The sequence below is a fragment of the Macaca nemestrina genome, chromosome 5, assembly GCF_043159975.1.
Source record: "Macaca nemestrina isolate mMacNem1 chromosome 5, mMacNem.hap1, whole genome shotgun sequence".
NCBI lineage: Eukaryota > Metazoa > Chordata > Mammalia > Primates > Cercopithecidae > Macaca > Macaca nemestrina.
In genome coordinates this window covers 147,523,927-147,547,538 of record NC_092129.1, presented here as the reverse complement: position 1 = coordinate 147,547,538, position 23,612 = coordinate 147,523,927, and the positions used below count along the sequence as shown (strand labels likewise).

General features: G+C 45.8%; 1 protein-coding gene across 6 annotated transcripts in view; it reads left to right on the top strand.

Moving 5' to 3' along the window:
- Positions 1-23,612, top strand: part of LOC105474498 (zinc finger protein 76) — a 36,144-nt gene that overhangs the window by 4,170 nt on the left and 8,362 nt on the right. For 4 of the 6 annotated variants that reach the window (XM_011729200.3, XM_011729201.2, XM_011729204.2 and 1 more), the window contains exons 2-5: positions 17,115-17,283; positions 22,185-22,265; positions 22,379-22,456; positions 23,505-23,588. In XM_011729200.3, the coding sequence (XP_011727502.1) occupies positions 17,211-17,283; positions 22,185-22,265; positions 22,379-22,456; positions 23,505-23,588 (316 nt within the window). In that variant the 5' untranslated portion in view covers positions 17,115-17,210. The remainder of the gene's footprint in view (positions 1-17,114; positions 17,284-22,184; positions 22,266-22,378; positions 22,457-23,504; positions 23,589-23,612) is intronic. The other 2 variants (XM_011729205.2, XM_011729202.2) reach the window with 1 other exon arrangement.

The window sequence follows — 23,612 nt, the reverse complement described above, 5'->3', positions numbered from 1 at the left end:
TTTTTTTTTTTTTTTGAGATGGAGTCTGTCACCCAGGCTGGAGTGCAGTGGTGTGATCTCGGCTCACTATAACCTCCTCCTCCTGAGTTCAAGTGATTCTCCCACCTCAGCCTCCCAAGGAGCTGGTATTACAGGTGCCTGCAACCCTGCCCAGCTAATTTTTGTATTTTTAGTAGAGACGGGGTTTCACCATGTTGGCCAGTCTGGTCTCAAACTCCTGACCTCAGGTGATCCACTCACCTCAGCCTCCCAAAGTGCTGGGATTACAGGCAAGAGCCACCGCGCCTGGCCGGTTTTCTTTATCTTTTATCTTCATCTCATCCCTCATATTTAGCAGGTAGTCAGTAAATACTTGCTGGATTAAATAAACTCACTCAGAAATTCTGCATCAGATGTACACAAGTAAAAACGGTTCATGTCTACATTCATTTTGTGGACACAACAATACCCCTCCCCAAAGTTCTCCAAACATGATAATGGGCATGTCCCTTGATATAAACAGTCTGGAATTTAGACACTTCCTTTTTTTTTTGAGACGGAGTCTCGCTCTGTCGCCCAGGCTGGAATGCAGTGGCCCGATCTCGGCTCACTGCAAGCTCTGCCTCCCAGTTTCACGCCATTCTCCTGTCTCAGCCTCCCGAGTAGCTGGGACTACAGGCGCACGCCGCCACGCCCGGCTAATTTCTTTTTGTGTGTTTAGTAGAGACGGGGTTTCACCGTGTTAGCAAGGATGGTCTCGATCTCCTGACCTTGTGATCGCCCACCTTGGCCTCGGTATTATAGGCGTGAGCCACCGCGCCCGGCTAGACACTTCCTTTTTTAGTCATTGCTCAGGTAGGGGAATGGGTATAAGTGCTTTTTTTTTTTTTTTCCCTGCTCTATTTCTGGTAAGATAGATTGTTTGACGTGGTTGCTCGATTACAGTGGTAACAGCATCAGGGGCTGTCTTATATAAATCTGTTCTCCAGAAAACAGCTAGTTTGAAATATTTAGTGTGGGTTGCAGAGACGATTAAGAAACAGGGGAAACCAAGGAGGCAAAATGTTAGTAATTTTTGAAGTTGGGTAATGGGTTCAAGAGGTTCATTATACCATTCCTTCTGTTTTTATGTATGTTGGAAATCCATTATAAAAAGATTAAAGGAAGGGGCAGCTAGGTGAACAAATGCAAATTTAGCACTGTTCCTTGGAAAACACCTCAGAGCAAATAAGCTGCTGTTTCTGAATCAGTACTGTTATCTAGGTTAAGTAGTATATTTAGTCCTAACCTTTCTCTGACCTCTTCTGTTTGTAAGATATCAGGATGCTAAATTTAAAAATTAGCACCCTGCAGAATTCTGTACCTGGTGGCCTGGGAATTGTAACATCCTGGCATCAAGCACCTGTTGCCCTTCTTCTCAGCCTAGGTGTGGTTTCTGGTGGAATAGGGCTGGACTGGACCTGAGAAGCAGGTGAGGCAGTAAGGAGGAAAGAGGGATCCCAGGCTGGAGAGAGACCAGAGCTCGACTAGGGTCTTCCCCTTCTTGCCTAAAGTTTTCAGGTTACTGGGAGATCCTAAAGGTATATATATTCATTCATTCACTGATTGATTCATCCCACAAATATTTGGTGAATATCTGCTGTGTGCCAGGTACTTTTCTAGGTACTGGGAATAGAGCAGTGAGCTCACCGTTTGAGGAATGGACAGGGTAGAGACAGACAATAAACAAATAAGTAAAATATATATTGAGAAAATTAAGCAGAGAAGGAAGATGGAAAGTGCCAAGAGTAGGCCATGCACAGTGACTCACACCTGTAATCCCAGCACTTTGGGAAGCCGGGGTGGGTAGATAACATGAGGCCAGGAGTTTGAGACCACCCTGGCCAACATGGCAAAACCCTGGCTCTACTAAAAATACAAAAATTAGCCAGGCGTGGTGGCGGGCACCTGTAATCCCAGCTACTTGGGAGGCTGAGGCATGAGAATCACTTCAACCCAAGAGGCAGAGTTTGCAGTGAGCCGAGATCACGCCACTGCACTCCAGCGTGGGCTACAGAGCAAGACTCTGTCTCAAAAAAGAAGAAGAAGAAGAAAGTGCCAGGATTGGCCGGGCGCGGTGGCTCAAGCCTGTAATCCCAGCACTTTGGGAGGCCGAGACGGGCGGATCACGAGGTCAGGAGATCGAGACCATCCTGGCTAACACAATGAAACCCCGTCTCCACTAAAAATACAAAAAAATTAGCCGGGCGTGGTGGCGGCGCCTGTAGTCCCAGCTACTCGGGAGGCTGAGGCAGGAGAATGGCGGGAACCCGGGAGGCGGAGCTTGCAGTGAGCCGAGATCGCGCCACTGCACTCCAGCCTGGGCGACAGAGCGAGACTCCGCCTCAAAAAAAAAAAAAAAAAAAAAAAAAAAGTGCCAGGATTCTGGGTGTTAAAATTTTAAATAAGGTAGTTGAAGGGGGTCCCACTAAAAAGGTAACATTTGAGCAAAGACTTGAAGGAAGTTAGGGGGTAAGTCAAGCATACATCTAGGGGAAGTTTATTCCAGTCAGGAAAAACAGCAAACACGAGGGCCCTGAGGCAGGAATGTGCCCTATATATTCAAGAAACATGAGTAAGCCAGCCAATACGGCTACAGTATATTAGTGAGAGAAGAAACGGCAGATGTTTGGGTGAGGGTGAATTGGGGGCAGATCACACAGGCCACTGGCTTTTACTGTGAGTTGTGAGTGAGATGGTAGCCATTAGAGAATTCTAGGCAGATAAATAACATGGCCTGCCATATTGAAAAGGTCATTCTGACTGCTGTGTTGAGAATAAGCTATAATGTGGTAAAAATGGAAGGAGAGAAACTGGTTAGGAGGCTACTACAATAGTCTAAGCAAGAGAAGTTGGTGGCTTGAACCCAAGGTGAAGCAATGGAAAAGTGAGAAGTGGTTGTCTTCTGGATATATTTGGAAAGGAGCCAACAGGATTTGCTGATAGACTGGATGTGATATGTAAAAGAAATAGCAGTTGAAGATGGCTACAATTTTTTTTTTTTTTTCAAGACAGTCTCACTCTGTCGCCCATGCTGGAGTGCAGTGGCACGATCTCGGCTCACTGCAACCTCCGCCTCCTGGGTTCAAGCGATTCATCTGCCTCAGCCTCCTAAGTAACTGGGACTACAGGTGCACGCCAGCACGCCCGACTAATTTTTGTATTTTTGGTAGAGATGGGGTTTCACCATATTGGCCAGGCTGGTCTCAAACTCCTGACCTCGTGACCTGCCCGGCTCCCACATTTTTGGCCTGAGTAACAAAATGGTAGAATTCCAATCTACTGAAATTGGGGAGCCTGGAAGGAGGGCAGGTTGTTAGAAGGAGGAGATAAGGAATTTACTCTTGAACATGTCAAGTTTGAAGTGTTTTTTGGATATCAGAGTCGAGATGTTGAGTAAGCAGCTAGATATTCAAGTCTGTCGGAGCCTAGGAAATGTCTACTCTCAGGAAATTAAAGAACACTGTTACCTGGCAAGAGATAGCGGAGTATGGGAAGAACACTGGTAGCTATGTGATCCTGTGGGACTCCTCTGGCAACGCAGGCCTCTGTCTCTTCATCTGCAAAATGACTGCTTTATTTTATTTTGTTTTATTATCTGTTTCTTTGACAAGGTCTTGTTCTGTCACCCAGGCTGGAGTGCAGTGGCGCAATCATGGAGGCTCACTGCAGCAGCAGCCTCTCCCGCTCGATCAGTCCTCCCATGTCAGCCTCCTGAGTAGCTGGGACTACAGAGGTGGGCACCACCACACCTGCCTTATTTTTGTATTTTTGGTATAGAGACAGGGTTTTACCATGCTGCCCAGGCTGGCCTTGAACTCCTGGGCTCAAGCCATCCACCTGCCTCGGTCTCCCAAGGTGCTGGGATTACAGGCATGAGTCACTACACCCAGCCAAAATGACCACTTTAGACTAGAAATGAGCTGTCTTCTCAGCCCCTCCTATGGTGGGAGTTGATGAATTAAGTGCTTAGAATAAACATGATAATATATGTATATCTAAGAGCATTTTTGAAACTGTTAAGTTCTACACCAGGTAGTGGTATTGGCAATAAGATTTCTTCCTTCATTTGCTAAAGTAATACCCAGTGAGTGCCTGCCATGTGCTGGGTGCTATATCATATGAGATATGATGATGGAGAAGATGAATCTGAGCCCTCGGGGAGCACCTCAGACAACCTCCTGGTGTGGCTTCACTGCCAAGTGCAGACAGCACAAGGGGCTGAAGTGTGACATTAGCCAGGGAAAGCTTGTTCCTGACCTGGGTCTCCATGGAAGCAGTGAACATGCACGTTAGAGATGAGGCAAGATGGTATTCCAGATGAGGGAAAAGTCTTCCACTTAGCTGGGCTAGGGAAGAGTTGGGAGTGGTTGGGAAGGGTTGAGTGATGGGGACTTCACTTCCTTCCCTCCTCCATTCTTTCGTTCAACATGTACTTCCTTGCCAGGAGCTTCTCTTAGAAGCTCACAGTTCTGTGGGAGATGAAGAGTTTCAAATCTGGTCTCAGGAGTTCAAGTTAGATAATTTACAGTAAGCAGAACTGAATCAGGATTCAAATTTGAACTAAAGAGCTCAGTTAGCTATGTAACCTAATAGTATTAATCATTTGGTATCTGTGGGCACATTCTTTGTTAGGTGCTAATTAGGCTGAAAGGTATGCTCTCCAGGAACTTAAATTATAATCACTATAAGAGAGAGTAAGAATGTTATTTTCCCCTAAAAGAGTCAAGTGTTAAGGAAAACACACTCTGTGGCAGTGTATCCCTTTAACTGCATCTGGATACTGTCCCTGCGGCTGTGTTTATTCTTGCGTCATTTAGATGTCTACGATTATATCGTGAGGAGAGTCTCTTTGACCAGATAAACGAGAGTATAAGATATAGCTCATCCTAATCAATAAAATTAGTCACCCACAAAACTAGTTTAGAGGAGACGTAGTCAGCATCTACTACATAATGGAATGGGAAATTTTGTCCTGGAGAGTGAAGAAAAAAAAAAAAAAAACCTGGCCGGGCGTAGTGGCTCACGCTTGTAAACCCAGCACTTTGAGAGGCTGAGGTGGGCGGATCACGAAGTCAGGAATTCAAGACTAGCCTGGCCAACATGGTGAAACCCCATCTCTACTAAAAATGCAAAAATTAGCTGGGCATGGTGGCGTGCAGGAGAATTGCCTGAACCAGGACCCGGGAGGTGGAGGTTGCAGTGAGCCAAGATCGCACCACTGCTCTCCAGCCTGGGCTATAGAACAAGACCCTATCTCAAAAAAAAGAAAAGAAAAAAACCCTGAGATACAAATCCAAGTGCAGCTGAAGCCATTTTCTTTAACAGATGGCCCTAACCTGTTTTGGGTGCTGTTTCCCAAAGCTGCCAACAAACTTCAAACGCCTTTTACCCTGGCAGCTGTCAGTCAAGATATAGAAATGTGATGGTCTCACAAATCCTATGCAGTTGTCTCTTTTGCTGGCAAAAGTATGAAGTCACCCGGGTGTGGTAGCTCATGTCTGTAATCCCAGCACTTTGGGAGGCCGAGGCAGGCGGTTCACCTGAGGTCAGGAGTTCGAGACCAGCCTGGCAAACATGGTGAAACCCCATTTCTACTAAAAATACAAAAATTAGCCGGGCGTGGTGGCGGGCACCTGTAGTCCCAGCTACTCGGGAGTCTGAGACAGGAGAATCGCTTGAACCTGGGAGGCAGAGGTTGCGGTGAGCCGAAACTGTGCCATTGCACTCCAGCCTGGGTGACAGAGCGAGACTCCGTCTCAGGAAAAAAAAAAAAAAGTATGAGGCGTACTCAGGCTCCTCACTTCCAGTTCCGAATCAGAAGGATTTGTGATGTTGGACAGGTCATTCAGGGTCTCAGGCTCATTATACTGTCATTACTGGAAGCCAGAGCACTTCTTTTCTAGTGCCTCTTTGACACTCCCCTAGAGCTGGCCCTCTAGTGAATAGTTCATCCCTAAGAAGGCCAGATATAACTTGTTAGCCTGGTACTATCTCACTTCACCACTTCATTTGTTGGGAGCTCCTGCTACTTTTGGATAGTTGATAAAGCATGAGACCCATACAGTTAAGATAAGAACCAAGGAACTGGGAGCTCTTTGAGATTGTAGAACAGACCTGAGGCTTTGATATGGGGGATTTGGCAGGTGTGCCTAAGACCAGAGTTCTTTCTCTGAGATCATCTTCTCAGCCTAGGAAATACTGTCCTGCGGCCACATGGAGCAGTGAAGGAGAAACGTAGTCCCTGCTTAGGCTACTGCTTCATCCAGACACACCCTTGTGACCAGGCTGGGGACACACATATTGAAGCCACCATGTCCTCAGGTCCTGTAAAGACTTGCTGTTGTCTCATGCTCAGCTGATCAGCTTTCCATATGATATTTTTTTTTTTTTTTTTTTTTTTTTTTTTTTTTGAGACTGAGTCTGGCTCTGTCGCCCAGGCTGGAGTGCAGTGGCCGGATCTCAGCTCACTGCAAGCTCTGCCTCCCGGGTTTACGCCATTCTCCTGCCTCAGCCTCCCGAGTAGCTGGGACCACAGGCGCCCGCCACTTCGCCTGGCTAGTTTTTTGTATTTTTTAGTAGAGATGGGGTTTCACCGTGTTAGCCAGGATGGTCTTGATCTCCTGACCTCGTGATCCGCCCGTCTCGGCCTCCCAAAGTGCTGGGATTACAGGCTTGAGCCACTGCGCCCGGCCATCCATATGATATTATAGAATGGCCTCCATGAATCACGAAGCTCAGTTGTCAGATGTGCTTTTGCTATAGGTCAGTAACATGGAATCCATCATATCAGCACTGGACTCTCCATTCCTTATGTATGGAGAATCATAGATATTCCTATGACCAACAAAGGGAGTACAAAGCATGCATTTAGACTTTCTATTTTTAGTTTTTTATTTATGTTGCATAGGTAACACATTCTCAAAGCTTTTTTTTTTTTTTTTTTTTTTTTATTGAGACCAAGTCTTGCTCTGTTTGCCCAAGCTGGAATGCAGTGGTGCAATCTCGGCTCACAGCAACATCTGCCTCCTGGGTTCAAGTGATTCTCCAGCCTAAGCCTCCCAAGTAGCTGGGCCTACAGGCATGTACCACCATGCCCAGCTAATTTGTGTACTTTTAGTAGAAATGGGATTTCACTGTGTTAACCAGGCTGGTCTCAAACTCTTGACCTCGTGATCCGCCTGCCTTGGCCTCCCAGTGTGCTGATTATAGGTGTGAGCCACCGCACCCAGCCACTTTTTTTTTCATGGAATATAAAGGATATTCCCTGAGAAGTCACCCTTCCATCATCATCGCCACTCAGTCATCCTTCCACAGACAACCCTGGTTAGTAATTTCTTGACTATGCTTCCACAGATTTTGTTTGTTTGTTTGTTTGTTTGCGTGCTTGCTTGCTTTGTTTGAGACGGAGTCTCGCCCTGTCACCAGGCTGGAGTGCAGTGGTGCAGTCTTGGCCCACTGCAACCACCTCCCGGGTTCAAGCGATTCTCCTGCCTCAGCCTCCCAAGTAGCTGGAACTACAGGTGCATGCCACCTTGCCAAGCTAATTTTTTGTATTTTTAGTAGAGACGGGGTTTCACCATGTTGGCCAGGATGGTCTAGATCTCTTGACCTGGTGATCCGACTGCTTCAGCCTCCCAAAGTGCTGAGATTACAGGTGTGAGCCACCGCGCCCAGCCCACAGATTTTTTAATGCAGTGACAGTATATAAAAAGCACTGTTGAACCCGGGAGGCAGAGGTTGCAGTGGGCCTAGATCATGCCATTGCACTCCCGCCTAGGCGACAGAGCAAGACTTCATCTCATAAATAATAAATAAAAATAATAAATGGCACTGTTTTATACCTAGCCATTTTTATTCATTATATTTGGGAGATCTTGCCATGTCAGTATGTAAGGAGCTTCCTCATTTATGTCTACATAGTATGGAAGTTTCATATTGATGGACATTTATGCTGTTTCTAATTTTTTGCTTTTATTACATGCAGGGATGCCATAGATAACCTTAGACATGTGCCATTTTCACACGTCCGTCTACCTGTAGACTAGATGTGAAATTGCTGAGTCAGACAATATGTACATGTACATTTGTAATTTTGGTTGATATTGTCAAACTCTCCTCCATAGAGATTGTGCCAGTATGTTCTCCCACCACCAGCAGTGTATGACTGTGCCTGTTTCTCCATAGCCTCATGGACATTGCTTCGAGTTAAGAATATAGCAGATTCTGCCACACAGTGGCTCATGCCTGTAATCCCAATACTTTGGGAGGCCAAGGCAGGCAGATCACCTGAGGTCAGGAGTTAGAGATCAGCCTAGCCAATATGGCAAAACCCCGTCTCTACTAAAAATACAAAAAATTTCCCGGGTGTGATGGCTCCTGTCTGTAGTCTCAGCTACCTGGGAGGCTGAGGTAGGAGAATCTCTTGAACCCTGGAGGTGGAGGTTGCAGTGAGCTGAGATTGCGCCACTGCACTCCAGCCTGGGCAACAGAATGAGACTCCGTCTCAAAAAAATAAATAAATAAATAAATAAATAAATAAATGATAAATATATATATAGCAGATTCCCTGAAGATCAACATAGGATACTGAATCATGGGATCCCACTGTGACACTATTCCACAAGACAGACGAAACATGGCACATCCCAGTTTGAAGAATACAGCCAGGCACAGTGGCCCATGCCTATAATTCCCGCACTTTGTTGAGGCTAAGGTGGGAGGATCACTTGATCCTGGGAGATTGAGACTAGCCAGGGCAACATAATAAGACCTCGTCTCTACAAAAATTTAAAAATTAAAAAAAAAAAAAATTAGCCGGGCATGGTGACGCACACCTGTAGTTCCACCTACTCGGGAGGCTGAGGTGGGAGGATCGTTTGAGCTCAGGAGATCAAGGCTGCAGTAGGCTAGGAGTCTCACTCTGTTGCCCAGTGCACTCTGGAGTGCTGTGGTGCGATCTCAGCTCACTGCCACCTCCGTCTCCTGGATTGAAGCGATTATCTTGCCTCAACCTCCTGAGTAGCTGGGATTGCAGGTGTGCACCACCACACCTGGCTAATTTTTGTATTTTTAGTAGAGACGGGGTTTCACCATGTTGGCCAGGCTAGTCTTGAACTCCTGACCGCTAATGATCTGCCTGCCTCGGCCTCCCAACATGCTGGGATTACAGGTGTGAGCCACCGTGCCTGGCCAGACGTTGATTTTTAAAGCCCAAGTCAGGGCCAGGCACAGTGGCTCACACCTATAATTCCAGCACTTTGGGAGGCCGAGGCAGGCAGATCATGAGGTCAGGAGTTCAAGATCAGCCTAACTAACATGGTGAAACCCCCATCTCTACTAAAAATACAAATATTAGATGGGCTTGGTGGCTCTTGCCTGTACTACTACTCAGGAGGCTGAGGCTGGAGAATTGCTTAAACCCGGGAGACTCCGTCTCAAAAAAATAAATGGGGTTCTCACTATGTTGCCCAGGCTGGTCTCAAACTCCTGGGCTCAAGGGATCCTCCCACCTCAGCCTCCCAAAGTGCTGGGATTTCTTTTAAATGGCGCTTCTTTTTTTAAAAAGAAAAAAAATTTTTTTAATCAATATGATTTATGCAAAGATGCGTTTAGCTGTGTTAAACTTGTGTTATGTTAATGCAAGTTTCTGTTACTAATTTCCTGTTTTCTCATCAGTGTTTAGAAACCCACAGAACCAGGTCTGTTCACTAGGTTTTTCTGCGTGTAGTGAAGTATTTTTCTGTAGTAAACATTGAATCATTTTACTGCAAGTTTTCCAAATCTGGTTCTAATTTGTTTGCCACTCATCTTCATCAGCCTTCATCCCCAAACTAATGTGTCTTTGTCCTCATGTGAAGTTTTCTGTGTTTACAAATGAAGAAGTTTCTGAGTGAAGATTAAGTCATAATTATTTTTCTAATCAAAATTGAACATTCTTTTCAGGCAAATGTTTTTGTTCTCTTTTTTTGACTTCTAAATACAGTTGCCTACTGGGCTGGCTGAGGCAGAGTACAGAAAGCTTGTTCCAACTGTCCAGAGTTCTGGTTGGCAGAAGACGATAGAATAGCGAACAGGTGCCTGTAGTCCACACAGCCCAGCTCATGTGTGGAGCACAGTAGGTCTCAACCGTGATAAAGTGGAGAAACACAAAAACCATGACTACTCTTTAGTTTCCTATCTTTCACATCCCTTATTTTTCTCCTTTGGGGAGGCAGTTTAAGCACATCTTGATTCATGGAGAGACCTAAATATCCAAAGTATCTAAAAAGTTGGGAGTAGTGGCACACACCTATAGTCCCAGCCACTCAGGAGGCTAAGGCAGGAGGATCGCTTGAGGCCAGGAGGTTGAGTTTACAGGAGCTATGATCACTACACGCCAACCTGGGCAACAGAATGAGATCCTGTCTCTAAATAAATAAAAGTTTTTTCTAAATGTTATCTCTCCTCAATAATTACAATTTATGTTTTAACATTAAGAAACACATCGATACATTGCAAAGGTGAAGGGTTGTTTTCCCTGCATCAGGACCAATAATGGGTTAAGTTTATTTAAAAGTGCAGCAGGCCGGGTGCAGTGGCTCACGCCTGTAATCCCAACATTTTGGGAGGCCGAGGAGGGTGGATCAAGAGGTCAGGAGTTCGAGACTAGCCTGACCAACATTGTGAAACCCTGTCTCTACTAAAAATACAAAAAAAATAGCCGGGTATGGTGGCGCACGCCTGTAATCCCAGCTGCTCAGGAGGCTGAGGCAGAAGAATCACTTGAACCCAGGAGGCGGAGGTTGCAGTGAACTGAGATGGCGCCGTTGCACTCCAGTGTGGGAGTCAGAGCGAGACTCCGTCTCAAAAAAAAAAAAAAGTGGCCAACAGAATTGGATTTGCTCCTAGTTCTGAGAAAGTCAAGAGTGCTCCTTTCTGTCTTCACTCTTTTCTCACCTTCCCCTGTCCCAGTCTGTTTCTCACCTATTCCCAGCTTAGGTCATTGCAGAGCTAGTAAATCTTATACCCTACAAGGAGAAAACAGAGCAGCCACCCTCACTGCCCCTCTGCCCTGTCTCGGAGGGTTGCAGGAGTAATGAGTCTGAACCGTCAAGTGCAGGCAGAACTCACACATAGCCATCCTGAAGCAGTAACAAGCCTTTCTTTGGCTCTGCCCATGTCACTGTTGTTAGTTCAGTGCCAGCACGGGAGGATTCAGAGTAAACCACCATTGAAAGAAAGTACAGGGAGAAAAACAGCAATCAGGGCACTGGTAGATGCCTGGCAGCCACAAAGCTTCCTCCTCACCCTCTGCAGTCAGGCTTTTTGGTAAGGCAGCTTCATAGACGGAAAGGTCAGGGAACAACAGTAGCCTCTTAAAGGTTTGTATTATGAGACTTAGGAAGGAAATGTGAATGAGTTGAGGTTATTTAGCCTGGATGCAAGAACACAAAAAGGAGTGGAAATTTGTTTTCTTTGAGTCTAAGAGGGGTTATTTTGGGAAGCGTGGCTAGCAGCAGCTCTTTCCTCTTTCCATTGCGGGTAGGCCAAGAAGGACTGGGTTTAAGTTACAGTGGGTGAGATGGAAGTTAACCCGTATTCAAGTGTTTTGAGTGCTGACAGTGTGCCGGTCACAGTGGATTAGCAGAAGGAAGAAGTGTGCCAGACATTGAGAAGTATGGGCTCTGGGGCAGCCAGCCTGACTTTAAAACCTGGCTTCAACACATAGTAGCGTTGGAAGCTTGGACAAAGTACTATACCTCTAAACCTCAGTTGCCTCATCTGTAAAATGGCTATAATATACCTACTTCCTCATCAGTTATTTTTAAGTTTAAGAGTTAATATAGGTAAGGTGCTTTAAAAAGTGTCTGGTATGTATTAATCACATTTATATGTGATAAAAATAAAGATTAGCATGAGCAGTAGAAAGGATCTTAGGGTAATTTGGGCCAGCATTTCATTTTACAGATAAGGAGGCAAACATAGAGATAGAATTGAGATTAGAAGCCAATTCTGTAGACTTCTAGTCCAGGGTGGTTGCCGCTAGTCCTAGCTGTTTTAGGAATCCATATTGCTTCAAAAGCATTTCCCTTTAGGTTCCTCTTCCCCTCTTCCTTATAGCTGGTATTTCTAGAGTACAGGCATATGTGGCCTCATTTAATCCCTTACAGCAGGCTGTGAAGCAAATGCCACTATTATCCCCATTTTTTTATAAGTGATATCTGAGGCTCAGAGAGGTTCATTTACCTGCCCAAGGCTACACAGCTCTGAGAAGTTCAGTCTGGATTAAAACCCAGACCTCTGACTTCAGAGCCTGTGCTCTTAACCACACCACTGATTTTCCTTAGAAAGTCTCAGTGGAGTACGGTTGTGCTCAATTAAACCATGTGAATATTTGACAAAGGTGAGCTGCAGGAGCCACAGGGCCCAGGGAATGTAAAGGTATTTTGCAATCCTTTTTCAACCTATATCTGCTTTGCTTTTATTTTTATTTATTTATTTATGTTGTTGTTGTTGTTGTTGTTTGCTTGTTTTCTTTTTTTTGAGACAGAGTTTTGCTGTTGTTGCCCATGCTAGAGTGCAGTGGTGCAATTTCGGCTCACTGCAACCTCTGCCTCCCAGGTCCAAGCAATTCTCCTGCCTCAGCCTCCCAAGTAGCTAGGCATGTACCACCACACCTGGCTAATTTTTGTATTTTTTTTTTTTAGCAGAGGCAGGGTTTCACCATGTTGGTCAGGCTGGTCTCGAACTCCCAATCTCAAGTGATCTGCCTGCCTCGGCCTCCCGAAGTGCTGGGATTACAGGCATGAGCCACCGTACCCGGCCTGCTTTGTTTTTAGACCTGGTTTCTCTTATGTGTCTTCTGACACAGTGCAGTTACACTAAAACAGGTTACCCAAAGAATCTACCTGATGAAGAGAGTGAAATTTGAAGGTGATAGACCAGACCAAGAGAGGCCAGGAGCAGAGCTCTTTCGAGATAGGGACCATGTGGAGGTTATCAGGGCTCTGGGCAAGGATGCTAATAGACCATAGATGTCAGATGTCAGAATCCCCACCTTGACCAGTGATTCTTCATTATTAATCCCTGTCAGATCCTGATGACAGCCTTGGACTTCCCTCTCTCTTGGAAAATGCAAAAGCTCACACACCAAAAAAGTATTTTGGAGTAGCTTCAAGGTTCATAACCCCCCCAGCTTCACCTCTGTGCTTGGCAGCATAGTAATTAAGGTCACACTTTGGATTAAATGGCCTAGGGTCAAATCCTCCTTTACTAGTTAGCTGTGTAACCTTGAGCAAGTTACTTAACTTGGTCTTGGGCCTCCAGTTCCCTCAATGAGGGAACTTTTAAATGAGGATAATCATAGCATTTGATTATAGGGTTGTTAGAATTAAATGAGTTAATGTGTGTGACATTCCTAGCACGTGATTAACTCTATAGTAGTGTTCACTATATAATAGTAGTATTGCTGCCCTCGGACCTTAGCCTATTTAGTAAATTTTTTTTTTTTTTTTTTTTTTGAGACGGAGTCTCGCTCTGTCACCCCGGCTGGAGTGCAGTGGCCGGATCTCAGCTCACTGCAAGCTCCGCCTCCCGGGTTCCCGCCATTCTCCTGCCTCAGCCTCCCGAGTAGCTGGGACTACAGGCGCCCGCCACCTCGCCCGGCTAGTTTTTTGTGTTTTTTAGTAGAGATGGGGTTTCACCGTATTAGCCAGGATGGTCTCCATCTCCTGACCTCGTGATCCACCCATCTCGGCCTCCCAAAGTGCTGGGATTACAGACTTGAGCCACCGCGCCCGGCCTATTTAGTAAATGTTTATGGACAGAATGAATGACTAATTCTAGTTGAGATGCCAAGCCCGGGGTAGAGCATGCCAATCAGCGTGTAGCAGATGGTCTATAGGTTTTTTGGGGTTTTTTGTTTGTTTGTTTGTTTGTTTGTTTTGAGATGGAGTCTCACTCTGTCGCCCAGGCTGGAGTGCAGTGGCGCAATCTCGACTCACTGCAAGCTCCGCCTCCCGAGTTTATGCCATTCTCCTGCCTTAGACTACCGAGTAGCTGAGACTACAGGCGCCCTCCACCATGCCTGGCTAATTTTTTGTATTTTTAGTAGAGACGGAATTTCACCCTGTTAGCCGGGATGGTCTGGATCTCCTGACCTCGTAATCCGCCCGCCTCAACCTCTCAAAGTGCTGGGATTACACCGCGCCCAGCCAGTTTTTTGTTTTTCTTTTTTCTTTTTTTTTTTTTTGAAACGGAGTTTCGCTGTTGCTGCCCAGGCGGGAGTGCAATGACACGATCTTAGCTCACCGCAACCTCCGCCTCTCGGGTTCAAGCGATTCTCCTGCCTCAGCCTCCCAAGTAGCTGGGATTACAGGCATGTGCCACCACGCCCGGCTAATTTTGTATTTTTAGTAGAGATGGGGCTTCTCCGTGTTGATCAGGCTGGTCTTGAACTCCCAGATGGTCTATAGTTTTGCCAAGATACTGATCCGCTCAACCCTCAGGGCTGTGAAAGCCCCAGTTGGTCGCTTCTGGCTTCAAGCAGTGACATCTGCAATGTGAACTTCTGACTTTAAGCAGCAGCATCTGCAATGCAATGTACAAATATCTGTCTCTCTCGGTCACCTGACACGAAAACGGTTTGGGTAGCACCAGTTGAGGATATCAGTTGGTAAGTCATGAGAATCCAGTAGGCAATCCAGATTCCAAGTCCAGGAGAATTTTGAGAATGGGTGTCAGAGAGTCTTCACGACTGCACTGAGTTTAGAGGCCGTGGGCTTCCTGCAGGTTTCACAAGTGTTGGGGTCCCAGCTAGAGCAGGCTCCATACCACAGTGGGTACAGAGGATGTCCTGCCAGCAGGAAGCTTCAGTGCTTCCCACCTTGCACATGAGGAACCCAGGGAGTCACTCACAGGATTTGTGGAGAGCCCACAGTGTGAGGTGCTGCAGAAACCACTGTGACGCAGAAACCAGACTAGAGCCCAAAGCCTTGTGAAGGCAACAGACATGAAACAGATAGTGATAAGTACTGAAGTAGGTTAGGCCCAGAGGTGTGAGTGCTAGAAAAAGGTGGTACCTAGGCTGTGGGAGTTTATAACAGGACCCAGCCTTGTCTGCAAGGTGGACTCTAAGAGCTGTAGGAAACTATAGAAGGGTTTTAGTCAAGAAAGTGGTATGTTTAGATTTATACTCTCTTTTTTTCTTACAAACCCACTTTTATTTATTTACTTTTCATTAGTTTAAGTCCTTGAGGGGCACAGCATCACACAGATTCTGTGTTCAATAGCCTTAGCAAGATTGCTTGGGAATTTAGCACAAACCATGCCACTGTTTCCCCAGGACTGAGTTTACCTTTCCCCAGATTATGCTGGTTTTCTTCAGTTTGCTGCCAGCAGTCAGTGTGGTGTTCTTTGCTTTGTACATGTAAGTACATCTTTTGCCTAAATAGAATTCAGTTTCATTTCGAGCATAAATACCTTCAATTTTCTTTTTTTTTTTTTTTTTTCAGAGACGAAGTCTGGCTCTGTCGCCCAGAATGGAGTGCAGTGGTGCCATCTCGGCTCACTGCAAGCTCCGTCTCCCGGGTTCACGCCATTCCCCTGCCTCAGCCTCCCGAGTAGCGGGGACTACAGGCACCCGCCACCATGCCCGGCTAATTTTTTTGTATTTTTAGTAGAGACAGGGTTTCACCACGTTAGCCAGGATGGTCTCGATCTCCTGACCTTGTGATCCACTGTCCTCAGCCTCCCAAAGTGCTGGGATTATAGGCGTGAGCCACCGCACCCAGCCAATACCTTCAATTTTAATAAGAGCTGTGTCCTCCCTTTCGTTCTGGAGGCCCGACTTACAGCTAGCAGAAAATGGCCTTGGACTACAGCCTTCCAAATGTATTGTATTTATCTTATTATTACTGTTATTTTTGAGACAGGGTCTCTCTTTGTCACCCAGGCTGGAATTCAGTGGTACAATCATAGCTCACTGCAACTTCAAACTCCTGGGGTCAGGCAATCCTCCCACCTCAGCCTCTGGTGTAGCTAGGACTGCAGGCATGTGCCACTACACCTGGCTAATTTTTTTTTTTCTTTTGTAGAGACAGTGTCTTGCTGTGTTGCCCACATTGGTCTTGAACTCCTAGCCTCAATTAATCCTCCTGCCTCAGCCTCCCAAAGCACTGGGATTGCAGGCATGAGCCACTACACCCTGCCCATATTTGCCTTTTAGAAGTCCCGTTCTCAGCAGGCCTCTACAGGCTCCAAGATGGTAGGAAGAGAGCTTTTTAAAAAAATTCACCCTGACAGCATAAACATGAATGTTAGAACATAGTTGGAAGAGGCTGAGGCAGGAGGATCACTTGAGCCCAGGAGTTCGAGGTTACAGTGAACTGTGATGGAGCCACTACACTCCAATCTGGGTGGCAGAGTGATACTTTGTCTCTAAAAAAGGAAAGAAAAGGAAATGAATTGGAAACAGACAAAAGTTTATCTGAGGACATAAGTTAGAAGACTCCTTATAGTAGTCAGGAGGTGAAAGGTAATACTTGCCTGAAATAAGTATCTGGACTTTTGAGGGAAAAGGGGGACTCAAGCATGATCCCCTGCCAATTCTGGGTGGAAGGCAATACCATCCCTGGGATAGGGGATACTGGAAGTAAAATAGTTCTGGAAGGTTGGGACACATTGTGAGTTCTGTTAGGGACTTATTCCATGTGTGGTACATGTGGGATGTTCCCTGAGGAAGGCCAGTGGATAGATGGCTCCGAGCACAGGAGAGATGTTGGAGTAGGCAGAGAGAACCATCAGCAGTGGGGTTGACTGCCTGCCTTCAGCAGGGCTCCTTCCTAAGGGGAGAAAGTTTAGAAATGAATTTTGATCAGTGATTTCTTACTTTATGACCAGTTTGATTGGCATGCTTCTCTTCTACGCTCAACTTTTAGAATTCTTAGATAATGTATATTTTGAGCCCTTTTCATAAAAACCAATATAGTTCACTACTTTGAAGAATTCATCTTTTTTCTTCTTGGCTGGCTGGCCTCATGTAACTCCTTCCCTGAGTATCTTTGCAGTAGGAGAAAGCTGATTAACTCATAATGTGGTACTGTTCATTTTCTTAGATTTGTGACCCAGAAGGAAATCTCTGACCTCGGCTGTGGCTCTTGGTGCTGGCCAGAAGCCAACTTCATGTCTGAGTGCACGAGCAGCAGTTTGCCATGGAGAGCTTGGGGCTGCAGACGGTGACCCTTAGTGATGGGACAACAGCCTACGTCCAGCAAGCTGTCAAAGGTGAGTATTTCTGGAGACCTCAGGATCCTGCCCTGTCCCTCAGCCTCTGGAAAGGAGTGTCCATTTCTAAGAGTCCCACCATCACCTTGCCCTCCCGCCTACTTACCCTTGCCCACGAGCACAACTTGCTCTGCATTAGAATCTCCTGTGGTGCTTGATGAAAAGGGAACTCTAAAATAAAATGCTACAAGTCAGACAATCCCAGTCATAGGAACCAGTACCTCTCAAAGACAGAATTCCTAATATGTATTGAGTAGTTCATAAATATTTCTGGAATGAACACAGTGTTAGTTATGACTCCCTGCTTTTCATATCCCCTGTCACAGTTTTTTAGTGCTTTCTAGAAGCAGTTTATCATCTTAATTCAAGTATATTCAAACATTCAAACTACTAAGCATCTACCATGTACAAGATACTCTTCTAAGCCAGGCATAGTGGCTCATGCCTATAATCCCAGCACTTAGGAGGCTGAGATGAAAGGATCACTGGAGGCCAGGAGTTGGAGACCAGCCTGGGCAACATAGCAAGACTCTGTCTCTAAAAAAATAATAAAAATAATAATCTGGGTGCAGTGGCATGCACCTTTAGTCTCAGCTATTCAGGAGACTGAGGCAGAAGGATCACTGAAACCCAGGAGTTTGAGGATTCAGTGAACTATCATTGCACCACTGCACACCAGCCTGGGTGACACAGCAAGATCCCATCTCTAAAAAAAATTTTTTTAAAAAAGATACTCTTCCAGATTCAGAGAGGAACACCCAAGCAGAGATCTCATGCCCTAATCCCTACTAGGGGATGCCAGAATTTAAAATATAGGGCACATAGTTAAATCTGAATTGGACATAACAATGAATACTCTTGTAGGATACGTATGTCCCAAATGTTGTAGGGACATATGTATACTACATACTAGGGACATACATATACCTCATATAAGGGATAGACATATGTAAACATGGGATTAAGCTGGGCTTGGTGGCATGCACCTGTAGTCTCAGTTATTTGGGAGGTTCAGATGGGAGGATCTCTTGAGGCCAGAAGTTTGAGGTCAGCCTAGACAACAGCAAGACCCCATCTCAAAAAAAGTAGGGAGTGTTAAATACTATAAAATACTAAAATAATAATACTAAGTTCTAAAAACAAAATGTATTATTTGAAATTCAGATTTACCTGGGCATCCTGTATTTTATCTGGCAATCCTACCCCCACTCTCAAGGTACTTAAAATCAAGGTAGGTGTGGAGTCAGAATAAAGTGTTTAGGGCAAGGCCTGCAGGCCAGGGGCACTCTTCCTTTCTTGCCAGTGTTCTCAGGCAGCCAGATAGCATTCATGTCTTCCTTGGACAGCACTGGGCAAATACTGCCTTGTTCCTACTCTTCATTTTACGTTTTCTGGACTCCTTGATTGTCACTGTCCTCATAAAGCATTGTCATTGCAACATTGCCCTCCATTTCAACACACTATCAGAATATATTTCCGCTCCTGTGTTTACAGATAAGTTGTTTATTGATTTCATTTTAAGTTGTCTGTTTCCTGGTGATGACTAAGGAGGCCCCTTAATCTCATCAGTAAGCTCTTTCCATATGACAGTCTGTGGGGGTCCCTTCTGGAAAGGTTTCTTGTCAAGAGCTGTCTGTGACATGTGGGTTCTTGCTGGCTTCATCTTCTTGAGAATGCAACTTCTCTAGAATACTTTTGAAGCCTGAAACTCTCTGTTTGCAGACTTCCCACTCCAGGTCTTGCCCCTCCAGTGCAGTCTCCGTGGGATGGAAGAACTTAGAACTCTAGCTAGGGTTGTGTTTACTCCTTGGACCCAGTTAGTTCCTGTGCCTCAGTCTTCCACTGAGAATTAATGGTCAAATGAATGAATAAAAAGCAAGTGACCACAGCTGACCTGAGAGAGCCACTCTTTCCTATATCTGTCTGTCTTATGTATATCTTTATTGTGTCAGTCTTCCTGGCTGTTCTGTGCCCACTCTGTGGTGTTGCAATGTGCACTTACACACATGCGCACTCACTCACTCACAACAGATTTTCCCTCTGCTCAGGGTAGAGCTGTCCTTCAGAGACCAGAACCACACTTTCCTGAAAGGCTTCTCTGACTGGTGAGCTCCTCTGAAGCTTTTGACTGAGGCACATTTGTCTCTCTCTGCCGGAAACCCTAAAATTGTATGAGACTTATCTTTAATTAGGATGAATATAAAATGTATTATTCAAATACAGCATTTTAAAAGTGGAAGAGTGTGCTATTAATAAATGCACTGGGATGGTTCCAGGCAAACTGGGGCATATGGTCACCTCTGTAATGGGATACGAGGCCCTTGTCAGTCAGCTGTTCTCCCCACTGTCTCTCTCCATTGTAGTCTCTAGTTGTTTGAGGAAATAGTAGGCTAAGTTTTTTCTTCAGACAACTCTTCTCAACATTTTGTTTTCTACCTTGAAGTAGTACCCACTCTGCTGGCAGTAGCTTGCCAATGCTTTCAGAACCCCAAGTACTGATGCCCTTGCCAGGACAGATAAATTGTTAAAATGAGGGTAGCCTACTGCTCTGTGGGTGGGAGGGAAGAAAATGGGTTCCTCTTCCCCCCATCTCAGCTGCCTTTCCTATTTCTTACCTTTATCTCCACCTTACCTGCCTTTGGTTAGTTGTAGGACTGTTAGTTACTGACCCCAAGAAGACTCAGTTTGGGAACAAGTTTGGGGATTCCTCTAAAGGGTAGATGTCAGCAGAGACTTGGACTGGAAGTAACTGTCTTTCCCACCTGAGTGCTCAGTTTCCTAAACCTCAGTCTTCTAAGGAAAGGACAAATCACTTGTCATTAACTTTTTTTTTCTTTTTTCTTTCTTTCTTTTTGTTTTTTGTTTTTTTATTTTGAGACAGAGTCTTACTTACTCTGTCGCCCAGCCTGGAGTGCAGTGTCACCATCTCGGCTCACTGCAACCTCCACCTCCCAGGTTCAAGCGATTCTCCTGCCTCAGCCTCCCAAGTACCTGGTACTACAGGTGTGTGCCACCATGCCTGGTTAATTTTTTTGTATTTTTAGTAGAGACACGGTTTCATCATTTTGGCTAGGCTGGTCTTGAACTCCTGACCTCAGGTTATCCGCCTGCCTCAGCCTCCCAAAGTGCTGGGATTATAGACGTGAGCCACCACACCCAGCCTAACTTTTTTTTTTTTTTTTTCTTTTTGAGACAGGACCTCACTCTGTCACCCAGGCTGGAGTACGGTGGTACAATCTCAGCTCACCGCAACCTCTGCCTCCTGGGTTCAAGTGATTCTCCTGCCTCAGCCTCCTGAGTAGCTGGGATGACAGGCACCGCCACTGCACCCAGTTAATTTTTTTGTATTTTTAGTAGAGACAGGATTTCACCATGTTGGCTAGGCTGGTCTCGAACTCCTGACCTCAGGTGATCTGCTCGCCTCGGCCTCCCAAAGTGCTAGGATTACAGATGTAAGCCACCATGCCCAGCCTTTTTTTAATTTATTTTTTATTTTTTTGAGACAGGGTCTTACTCTCTCACCCAGGCTGGACTGCAGTGGCACAATCATGGCTCCCTGCAACCTCTGCCTCCTGGGCTCAAGCAATCCTCGCACCTCAGCCTCCTGAGTAACTGGGACCACAGGCATGCACCACTACACCCAGCTAATTTTTGTGTTTTTTGTAGAGACAGGGTTTTGTCACATAGCTCAGGCTGGTCTCAAACTCCTGAGCTCAAGCAATCCACCCACCTTGGCCTCCCAAAGTGCTCGGATTATAGGCATAAGCCACCAAATCTGACCATCATTACCTCTTCAGTCTCTCTTTCTTTCCTTTCTCATTTCTCCTCTTCCTTCCCCCTCTCTCAGACTCATTGGACACAAGGAAGGGTCGTCTAGTTCTAATTTAAAGAGCCTTATTAGAAGTGCTTTCCAGTTAGGTAAAAGAAGAGTAATATCTTCGAAGTCTGGAGTCTTGTTCATTTTTATGCTGCTTGTTGTGTTGCCTTAGGTGATCTAATTTTTTACTAGAAAATTGAAATGAAAATATCAGAGATCAATGAAGGAACCATTACTCAACAGTGGCAGTGGAATAAGACCTACATGGACACATAATAGCATAATAGTTGTACTCACATAGTTCTCTATTGCTTTACTTTCCATCTCTTCTAAAATGCATATTGGGCTTATAATAAAAGCTAGAATTTATTGAGGGCTGACCATATATACCTGGCACTCGGAATTCCCAGTCTTTTATATACATTAACTCATTTAACCCTAACAGAAACCCTATAAGAAAGACACAGTTTTCAATCCCCATTTTACGAAAAGGAAACTGAGGCACGAGGTTAGTTAAATAGGCTGTCCAAGAGCACACAGCTGTTAAGAGGTAGAGCTGGAATTCAAACTCAGGAGGCCTGGCCCGGTTCCAGAGTCTATTGTTTTTAACCATTAAGCGATATAGCCTGCCTTCACAGGGACTCCTGGTCTTAGCACACTGTCATAGTGAGGGATGAGGGGATATGTTTTGATTTTGTTAGTTTGAGGTATATCTGAATTTTGACCCATTGGGGCCCATCCAGGTTTAAGGGCCATTAGTTTAAGTCTCAGCAACTTACTATTAGGTTGGAAGTTTCCACTTGGCTGGGCATGGATAGAATAATAAATGAAGTTACTCCTCCTGTCAGTAACTGGAAGGGAATCTGTTGGGAGATGATGGGTTCTGGCAAGGCAAGTGTCTTCACCCTTAGTGTCTCAAGGCCCAGGCCTAGGGAGATGGAGCAAGGGAACAAGGAAGATGTTACCCATGCTTAGACCTGCAGCCTCATGCCTAGAGACTCAAATAAATCTCAGCTAAAAACAGGCAGGTGTTTATTAGCCCTCTTCTGGTCCTGGCCCATTTCTCTCCATTTCACCCTAACAGGAGAAAAGCTTCTTGAAGGGCAGGTGATCCAGCTCGAGGATGGGACCACTGCATACATTCACCAGGTGACGGTACAGAAAGGTGAGGGCACCCCAACACACCATGCCTTGTGGAGGGAAGCCTGACAGCCCCCACCAAGGGACCCCTCCATGACACTGAGCTCCAGGGAAAAGCAGGCATTGCTCCCATTACAGAATCTCTCTCCTTTGAGGATGGTCAACCTGTGCAGCTGGAAGATGGCAGCATGGCTTACATACACCGCACACCCAAAGGTAGGGTCACCATCATCACAACTGGGGAAAGGATGGGAGGCCGGACAGGAGGATGGGGTGGCACACAACTGGGGTGTAGACATGGGAGCTGTCATCTCCATGGTACACACATGCTCACCTGGATTAGCAGCCTTGCCCACCTTCCCTGGTGCAGACCACAGGAGCAGCTATGTCTGCCACCGGGAGGTGAGCCTTGGGGATCAGTCACATGGACTTTGATGGTGGCCTTGGCTCCAGCACAGCCACAAAGTCTTAGGGCTTTAAATAGGACCTGAGGATATCATCCAAGACGAGGATAAAAAACTAGTATTTAAGAATGAAGCTCCTAAGGTGCTGAAGAATAACAATTTATTCCTTCTGCAGGTAGTTTCTTGAGTGACTGTTGCATGCCTGGCATTGTGTTAGGTGTAGAGTATACAAGAGAGAACAAAGTCAGACACAGTCCCTGCTCTCCTAGAGTCTAGAGGGGGAAATAGAAGTGAAACAAGCCATCAGTGATGAACTGATCATACAAAGAGAGATCAGGCTCAGGGAGGGCTTCTCTGAGGAAGGGATGCTTGAGCTGAGAGGTATAGAATGAGGTAGACTTAGCCGGGGGAAAAGGGATGGCAGGGAGGGTTCAGTACTTCAGGCAGAAGGAATAGCATGTGCAGGCCTAGAGCTGGGGGAAGAAAGAACAGCACATTCCAGGAACTGCTAGGAGCAAGAGCCCTGGGAGCAAAGGCAGAATGAGCAGGAGGAAACTGGAGAGAGAAAGACAGCGCTGGCGCACTCTGGGTTTGAGTGTCAGGGTGAGGATTTTGGTCTTTATCATGAGACCAGTGGGAAGCATTTAAACTCTTTAGGCAGTTAAGTGACATGGTCACAATTGTGTCCTGCAAAGATCCCTCTGGATGTTGTGCTGCCTGGAGGGAACTAGAGGGGGTGAGGAGTGACTGGTCAGGAGGCTCTTGTGGTCATCTAAGCCAAGATGATCATGGGCCCCTGTCAGGTCCTCAAGGAGCTTGTGAGTTCCCATTTAGTGTACCATAGGAGACCTCGTCCTTAGGTGAGACAGCCCCAGGAGGAGGAACAGCAAGAGTGGATCACAAAGTGAAGGACCATGAGAAATTGGATGCTGAAACCCTCCTTGGTATATGTATCTCTCATTAACTTA